Genomic DNA, 9,319 nt, shown 5'->3' with positions numbered 1-9,319 from the left:
AGTTGTATGAGTACTCTATATATTTTGGAAATTAACCCCTTATCTGATGTATCATTGGCAATGATGTTCTCCCAGAGAGTGGGTTGCCTTTCCACTTTGATGATTGTTTTTTTTGCTGTGAAGAAGCTTTTTAGTTTGATGTAGTCCCATGTGTTCATTTTCTCCTTTGTTTCTGTTGCCTTAGGTGATGTAACAGTGAAAATTCTGCTGCGTATGATGTCTGAAATTTTGATGCCTACATTTTCTTCTAGAATTTTTATGGATTCATGAGTTACATATAAGTCTTTTATCCATTTTGAGTGTATTCTTGTGTATGGTATAAGTTAGTGATCTGGCTTCATTTTTTCTCAAATAGCTGTCCAATTCTTTCAACAACATTTATTAAAGAAACTGTCTTGACTCCATTGTATGCTCTTACATGCTTTGTCAAATATTAATTGAGCATATTGCTTTGGGCCCATTTCTGGGTTCTCTGTTCTGTTCCATTGATCTATCTACCTGTTTTTGTGCCAGTACCAGGCAGTTTTGATTACAGTGGCTTTGTAGTATAACCTGATATCTGGTAATGTAATCCCTCCTACTTTGTTCTTTTCTTTTTTCAAGATTGCTGTGGCTATTTGAGGTCTTTTTTGGTTCGATATAAACTTTTGGAGTCTTTGTTCTAGTTCTGTGAAATATGTCATTGGTATTTTGATGGGGATTGCACTGAATTTATAGATTGCTTTGGGTAGTATGGACATTTTAATGATGTTAATTCTTCCAATCCATGAACAAGGTATGTGCTTCCACTTTTTTGTATCTTCCTCTATTTCCTTAATTTTCTTTCTTTCTTTTTTATCCTCACCAGAGGACATTTTTCCATTTTTTGTTCAGATAAAGTGGGAGGGAGGGAGGGAGGGAAGGAGGGAGGGAAACAGAGAGAGAGAGAGAGAGAGAGAGAGAGAGAGAGAAACAAGTGAAAGGGACATATCAAGTGGCTACCACCCACACGACCAACCAGGGCCGGGGACAAACTGAAACCGAGGTACATGCCCTTAGCGGGAACCAAACCCAGGTCTGTCTGGAACGTAGGCCATCGCTCTAACCCGTGAGCCAAACCGGCCAGGGCCTCTATTTCTTTTTTCAATGATGTGTAGTTTTCTGTGAAGAGGTCCTTTACTTCTTTGGTTAAGTTTATTCTTTTTGTTGTTGTTGTTACACAGGCGTTTAGTTTATTCTCCTCATCAGTGTCACTGATGTTCTCATGTTCACATTTCCCAGTGCGCTCCTCTCCTTACAGTAGTTAATGTGCAATTTCACTTACAGGCCAGGGCGGGGGGCAGGGGGGGGTGGACTCGGCCCAAAGCCGGGCAGGTGTTGGCACTCCACGTGGACATGGCAGGCAGGTGCCCTGTCCTACGGGAACAGGGGTGGCCAGGGAGGTGGAGGGGGCCTCCAGTCTTTTTTGCGTTGGTTGGTTATTTTCCATTCATATTCCTTCCTGGCTGCCGTGGGTACCATGCAGCTTGGATCAGGGCAGGGGGAGAAAGAAAAGCAGCAGGCCACCCAAGAGGGCAGGGTGGATGGGCACAGGGTGGCTCCTGGGGTAAGGCACGACCCTGTCTTTGGCTCTCCTGGTGAGGAATTTCCTCCCCTGCACCCCTGCCCCGCCCCCCAACCCCTATCCCCAGACCAACACAGTCCCTGGAGCCAGGGGCACCTCCTGGGGTCCCTGAAACAAGGGGGTTCTGCTACCCAACCCAGTGTTGCAGGGGCCTGGAGGAAGGACAGGGGCAAGCCCTGCCTGAGGACAAGGCGAGGAGGGGCTAGGCAGGGGTCTGCCCAAAAAAAGGTAGGGAGGGAGAGGACACTTGTCCCAGGAGCTGGCCCCCAGCTAAGGCCTGGAAGGGGGAGTACCTAAGGACTCCTGCTTCCTTTGGGGGGCTGGCTGGAACCCCAGCCCACCCCTCTGTGACCCCGGGGGCCCACCAAGTGACCAGGATATTGTGCTTTGGGATGACGCTGGGGTAGGGTGTCAAGGCCAGGATGAGGGGCAGGGGAGGTGCGACTAAGATGCTTGTGCTTTAGCTGGGGGTGTCGACTCCCCTCTCATACACTTGCCCCCACACCCAAACACACTCTCAGGCCAGAAAGTGGAGTGCTAGGATCCCAGCAGAACTAGATACCCTTCAACCCCCTACAAGCAGATGCTGGAAGGATCCCCTTCCCACAGGCTGGTGGGGGTTGCTGGGTAGGGGTGGGGTGAGGCCTCCAAGTTAGATTTCAAGGGTCTGCTGGGATAGCCCCAGCCACCTCCGGCAAACCCTGCTTCTGGAAGCAATGAGCTGTCAGACTTAGGGAGGAGGCTCTAGTAGGTGAGGAAAAGGGTTGGACAAAAAATGTCACATTACACCCAGCAGCATGGGGGAGAGGGGGAGTGGGAAAAAAAAAAAAAAAAAGAACCCTCTGGTTCACATGTAAAACTTAAAAAAAATCAAAACCACTCGCACTGGGTGAGGGTAGAGAGGAATGGTTAGAGAGAAAATTCAGCAAACTGCTAACAATGGAGTGGGTCCTGCCCTTTTCCCAGGAGCTGGGCTCTGCCAATGTAGCCCTGTGGGGGAGCTGGCCAGACCCAAAGAAGTTCAGGTGGTGGCGAGGCCTGGAGTCCCACCTTGGAAAGGTGCACCCACACTCCACATGCACACATACATTCAGCCTGGCTCTCACCCCCCATCCCATCCTGCTTTCCATGGCCCCCGGGGACCAAAGGGGACATCGGACACAGTCCCATTGGTTTGAAAAATAAAAGGAATCTTATACTTCAATATTTCATTAGCTAAAAAAAAAAAAAACGTTTTAAAAAGTATGTACAGGGGATGGGAGCTGGGAGCCCTGCCGCGGGATAGGGTTGGGGAGGGAGGGAAGGGCAGCAGTCGCCAGCATGCTTCCCTGGTTCCAGTCCTGGTCCCACTGCCTCTCATATCTTCATTTGTTTAAAAGCAAGACCTCTACACACGCACACACACGCGCACCTGTGAGCCCTGGAAACCTCTTGTCCTATCCTCAGAGACTCTTGGTCTGCATCCCTCACTTAGGACCTGCCCCTCTCAGGCCCCAGGGGACTAATGGGTGTAAGAGAGGCTGAGCACAGGGTGGGGGAGAGAGAAGGGTGCTGGGCACACCGCCACCTGCCACCTTAGGTTGGTCTAGGTCAGTCGTAGGATTTCTGAGACTCAGTTTTCCTCAGCTGTCACAAGGGCAGTCCCCACAGCCTCGCCTACCCCAGCCCCAGGCGCAGGGAGAGACGAGAGAGACAGGAAGGCGCTTTTGGAAACGTGGAAGCACTGGGAGGTGGTGGCAGGAGGGTTCCTGAGCACCCTGGGGCTCCTGCAAGTCCCAAGGGGCTGCAGTGAAGGGTGGAGCAGAGGACCCCTCCCCTGCCCGGCCTGGTTAAGTGGAATGGGAAAACAATTGCTAGGGGTTAGGAGAGGGGGAGCAAGTGCTCGCCGACTGTGCATGAGTGTGTGCGAGAGAGAGAGAGAGAAGGCCACGCAGAGCTCGCACCACTGCCATCCTCTCCCAGCACACTCGGATTAGGGTCAGGGTTCGAACGGAGGCTGAGGGGCCGGGAGCATGCAGCACACCCCATGGGTCCTGGGGAGGGACAGACAGTAGCTCGTGACCAAGATGGCAGGTGGGTGGGTGACAGGAAGGGGAGTGTGACAGCCTCATGGAGGGCCTGGTGGGGGTTACTGGAGGGCCTCGGCCGAGGGGCCAGCCTCGCCATCATGGCTGGCCGTTTCAAAGCTGTGTTCCACGTCCATCATGTCCGGCTCTAGCTTGCCCGTGTCACTGATGAAGGTGGTGTAGGTGTCATTCTCAGGTGGCTTCCCTTTGGGAATCCAACTCTTCCGAACAATACAGCGGGCATTGGTACACATGTCAGCCGCAATGGCATTCATTTCACTCTCCTTGAAGTTTGGGGCAAAGTTCTGGCAGTAGTACTTGACAGCGTGGAGGACGCGACTGTCCAGCGGTTTACGCCTGGGGTCATTGGTGGAAGAGCGATGCCAGTGCTACAGCTGTTGGCCAGTGTATTCCGGTCAAAGAAGGAGGCCAGGAGGCACCGCAGCAGGACCTTGTGCCGTGTGCCTGCGCTGACATGGCAGTTCATGAGCTTTGCCCTTGTGATATACACATTGGTGCCTGTCACCAGCTCTAGCTTCTCAGAGGGGTCACCCTCATCATAGAGCTTGGGGTGGCAGCGGTTACCAATCTGATTGATGAGCACGGCTGGGAGAGAAGCCAAGTCTTGCCTCACCCGGATGTGATTCCGGGACTCTGGGATCACCTGCTCAGGTAGGGCCTCCACCATCTCAGCACTCTGGCTAACATTCATCATGCTATACATGGTGTACATGTTACAGATCTGTCGGTACTGCTCATCTGTGCCCTCCTTGCCTGCATCCTCCTCCTCGTCCTCCTCATTGTGGTAGGAGCCTGGGCTGTCGCTGGTATAGGCGCTCGAGGTGCCTGGGCTGGTCCGCTCAGACACGCTGGGCCCACTCACCACGCCCCCTGCTGCTGCTGCTGCCGCAGCCGCCGCCAGGGCCTGCTGCGGTGGCCGGTTGGTGGCTAGGTCCAATGTGGAGAACCTGGCCATCTTGCAGCTACCATTGCCACCACTGCTGCCGCCAACCCCAGCCTCCTTCTGGCTGCTGTCCCACAGCCGCTTGGCCACAGGCGTGCACTGCACCGAGTCCGACTCCTGCTGTTCTGTTTTGACGCGTGACACAAGGGGCAACGGGGTGCTGCAGGCCGTCCAGCTCGATGTCTGAGCCACAGGGCTCTGGGGCTCAGAAGACGGTGCCTCCTCGGCGTGTAGGCCCTGGGAGTCGCAGCTGGGGGAGCTCACCTTGAGGAAGAACTCGGTGCCCTTCTCCATGATCTCCTGGATCTGAAGGAAGCCAGCTGTATACATGAGTAGGAACTGGTCCCCCATATTCATGCTCAGCCGGCCCGTGTAGCAGAAGCTGAGGATCTGCTAGAAGGACTGGGGCTGCACAGCTGCTGGCAGCTCTACCACTGCGCTCCGGCTGCTGTTAAACAGGTCCCGGAAGTAGGAGCTGCTAGCAGCCAGTACTGCCGGTGGGCCTTGAAGGCGTGACCTTTGACCACCACTGACACATCACAGTACAGGCCCTGAAGCCGCTGCTCATTCAGGCACTCCAGAATGCTGTTGCCAAAGTTTGGGATCTCCATCTGCAGGGTCTGGGCCATGATGGTAGCTGCACCGTGGCCGCGCTCCGGGCTCCTGGCGGGCTCCGCAGAGGCGGCTGGGGCTGGGCCTGGGCCCGGGGCGCACCCCCCTGCGCCAGGGCCTCGGCCTCAGCAGCAGCTGCAGCCGCGGCGGCCATTCATTCGTTAAGTTTATTCTTAAGTATTTTAATTTTTTTTTTTTTTTGCTGTGATGGTAAATGGGATTGTTTTAATTGTTTTGATGTATTGCTGGATCAAACTGTCTAATATTTTGTTAAGGATTTGGCATCTTTGTTCATCAGGGATATTGGTCTGTAATTTTCTTTCTTAGTAGTGTCTTTATTCAGTTTTGAAATTAGAAGTATGCTGGCCTCATAAAATGAGTTTGGAAGTGTTCCATCTTTTTAGATTTTTGAAACAGTTTGAGGAGAATAGGTATTAGATCTTCTTTGAATGTTTGGTAAAACTCCCCCATGAAGTCGTCCAGGCCTGGGCTTTTGTTTGCTGGGTGTTTCTTAATTACACCTTCAATTTCTTTTGTTGTTATTGGGCTGTTCAAGTTTTCTATCTCTTCTTGGCTCAATTTTGGGAGGCTGTGTGTTTCCAGAATTGTGTCCAGTTCTCCTAGATTGTCCAATTTGTTGGCCTATAACTGTTCATAGTATGTTTCCATGATCCTTTGTATATCTGTAGTGTCAGTTGTTATTTCTCTTCTTTCATTTCTAATGTTGTTTATTTGGTTTCTCTCTTTTTGTTTCCTGGTGAGTCTGGCGAAAGGTCCATAGATCTTGTTTATCTTTTCAAAGAACAAACTTTTTGTTTCATTGATCTTTTGAATTTTTTTTTTTTTCGTCTCTATGTTGTTTATTTCTGCTCTGACCTTTACTATTTCCTTCCTCCTACTAGCTCTGGGTTTTTTGTTTGTTTGTTTATTTTCTTGTTCTTTAAGTTGTAGGATTAGAAAGTCAATGAGGAATTGTTCTTGTTGCTTGAGGTAGGCCTGTATTGCTACGAACTCCCCTCTCAGAACTGCTTTTACTGCATCCCATAGATTTTGTGTTGTTGTGTTTTCATTTTCATTGGTTTTTAAAAAGTTTTTAATTTCTTCCTTGATCTTGTTAATAACTCATTCATTGTTTTAATAACATGCTATTTAGCCTTAAACTGTTGGAATGTTTCTTTTGTGTTTTTATTTTAATTGAGTTCTAGAATCATGCCATTGTGATCTGAGAAGATGCTTGATATGATTTCAATCTTCTTGAATTTGTAGTGACTTGCTTGGTGTCTTAACATGTGGTCTATCTTTGAGAATGTCCCATGTGCACTTGAGAAGAATGTATATTCTGCAGCTATTGATGAAATGTTCTATAAATGTCAATGAAGTCCAACTGATCTAGTGCATCTTGCAAGGACTCTATGTCCTTGTTAATTTTTTGTCTAGAATATCTATCCAGTGGTGTCAGTGGAGTGTTAAAGTCACCCACTATGATTGTATTGCTATTGATTTCTCCCTTGAAGTCCTCCAAAAGATTTAAAAAATATATTTTGTTGCTCCCATATTTGGTGTTATATGTTTACCAGGGTTATATCCTCTTGTTGGATTGATCTTTTTAATATTATGTAGTGACCTTCTCTGTCTCTTATTATGGCCCTCATTTTGAAGTCTATCTTGTCAGATATGAGTATTGCTGCTACACCAGCTTATTTTTCATTTCCATTTGCTTGGAAATTTTTTTCCATCCTTTCACTTTCATCCTGTGTGAGTCTATTGTTATGAGGTGGGTCTCTTGTAGACAGCATATATATGGGTCATGTTTTCTTATCTAATCAACAACCCTATGTCTTTTGATTGGAGCACTTAAGCCATTTTTATTTAAGGTAATTATTGATAGTTTTTAGTTGCCACTTTAACTTTATGCCTGTGTTCCTCTCTCTCTCTCTCTCTCTCTCTCTCTCTCTCTCTCTTTCTTCTTACAACAGTTTCTTCAGCATTTCTTGCAGTACTGCTTTGGTGGTGGTAAATTCCTTTAGCTTTTTTTTAAAATCTGTGAAGCTATTTATTTTTCCTTCAATTTTGAATGATAGCCTTGCTGGATAGAGTAGTCTTGGATTCAGATCATTGCTTTGCATTACTTTGTACACTTCATGCCACTCCCTCTGGCCTGCAGCGTTTCTATTGAGAATCAGCTGGAAGTCTAATGAGAGCTCCCTTGTAGGTAACTTTCTGTCTCTCTGTTGATTCCTTTAAGATTGTTTCTTTGTCTTTAATATTTGCCATTTCTACTATATGTCTAGCTGTGGGTCTTCTGGGGTTCATCTTGCTTGGGATTCTCTGTGTTTTCTGGACTTGTGTAACTTTTTCCTTCACCAAATTGGGGAAGTTTTCTGTCATTATTTCTTCAAACAGATTCTCTATTCCTTTCTCTGGTTCTTCTCCTTCTGGTACCCCCATAATGCAAATGTTGTTACATTTTCATTGTCCCACAGCTCCCTTAAACTTTCTTTCTGCTTTTTAAACTTTTTTTTCCGTTTGCTGCTTTATTTGGTTGTTTTTCTCTACCTTGTCTTCTATGTTGTTGATTCGGTCTTCAGCTTCTTCTAATCTACTATTCAATGTTTTTGAGGTATTTTTTCATAATAGCTATGTCATTCTTTAATTCCTCTTGATTTTTATGCATAGTTTCTACCTTTTTTTTTAAGTTGAAGTAGTTCCCAGTGAGCACTTTATACTTCTTATTAAGTTTCATGTAGTTCTCACCAAATTGTTTGAGCACCCTTAAAATTATAGCTTTGAATTCTTTATCTGATGTGTTGCTTTCTTCCATTTCTTATAATTCTTTTTATATTAATTCCTGAACAAAATACTAGCCATTCGAATCCAGCAATACATCAAAAAAATTCTTCACCATGACCAAGTGGGATTCATCCCAGGGATGCAAGGCTGGTACAATATTTACAAATCAATAAATGTGATACACCACATAAACAAAGGAAAGATAAAAATCTTATGATTATATCAATAAATGCTGAAATAGCATTTGACAAAATCTAGCACCCATTTCTGATAAAAACTCTCAGCAATCTGGGAATAAAGAGACCATATCTCGACATAATAAAGGCCATATATGAAAGACCTACAACCACCATAATACTCAATGGGCAAAAACTAAAAGCATTTCCCTTAAGAACAGGAACAAGACAAGGATGCCCACTTTTGTCACTCTTATTTAACATAGTACTGAAAATCTTAGCCACAGCAATCAGACAGGAAGAAAAAATAAATGAAATCCAAATTGGAAAGGAGGAAGTGAAACTGTCATTATTCGCAGATGACATGATACTGTTTGTAGAAAACCCAAAAGACTCCATTAAAAATTTACTAAACTTAATAAATAAATTTGGCAAAGTATCAGGATATAAAATTAACATCAAGAAATCAATGGCATTCTTATATACCAATGATGAACTCACAAAAAGAGAAACTAAGAAAACAATCCTGTTTACCATCACAGCAAAAAAATTAAGATACTTAGGAATAAATTAAACCAAAGAAATAAAGGACCTATTCGCAGAAAATTACAGGTCATTGAAAAAAGAAATAGAGGAAGATATAAAAAAGTGGAAGCACATGCCTTGTTCATGGATTGGAAGAATTAACATCATTAAAATGTCCATATTACCCAAAGCAATTTATAGATTCAATGCAATCCCCATCAAAATACCAATGACATACTTCACAAAATTAGAACAAATACTTCAAAAGTTTACATGGAACCAAAAAAGACCTTAAATAGTCACAGCAATCTTGAAAAAACTTGGAGGGATCTCATTATTAAATTTCAGGTTATACTACAAAGCTACTTTAATCAGAACAGCCTGGTACTGGCACAAGAACAGGCAGGTAGACCAATGGAACAGAACAGAGAACCCAGAAATGGGCCCAAAGCAATATGCTCAATTAATATTTGACAAAGGTGGCAAGAGCGTGCAGTGGAGTAAGACAACCTCTTTAATAAATGGTGTTGGGAAAATTGGACAGCTACATGGAAAAAAATGAAGCTAGACCACCAACTTGAAC

The 9,319-nt window shown here is 45.8% G+C and overlaps 1 protein-coding gene across 1 annotated transcript; it reads right to left on the bottom strand.

Annotated features, from left to right (window-relative positions):
- Nucleotides 1-3,712: 3,712 nt before the first annotated feature.
- LOC118642201 (nucleus accumbens-associated protein 1-like) lies at nt 3,713-5,275 on the bottom strand. Its single transcript, XM_036279802.1, is given in 3 exon segments — nt 3,713-4,051; nt 4,054-5,127; nt 5,130-5,275. Coding segments are annotated over 3 exon segments (1,527 nt in total). The 5' UTR covers nt 5,263-5,275; the 3' UTR covers nt 3,713-3,731.
- Between the last annotated feature and the right edge of the window lie 4,044 nt (nt 5,276-9,319).

The sequence above is a fragment of the Molossus molossus genome, unplaced genomic scaffold, assembly GCF_014108415.1.
Source record: "Molossus molossus isolate mMolMol1 unplaced genomic scaffold, mMolMol1.p scaffold_m16_p_1, whole genome shotgun sequence".
Lineage (NCBI taxonomy): Eukaryota > Metazoa > Chordata > Mammalia > Chiroptera > Molossidae > Molossus > Molossus molossus.
The sequence above is the reverse complement of the archived record's forward strand: the minus strand, read 5'-3'. Positions and strand labels throughout refer to the sequence as shown.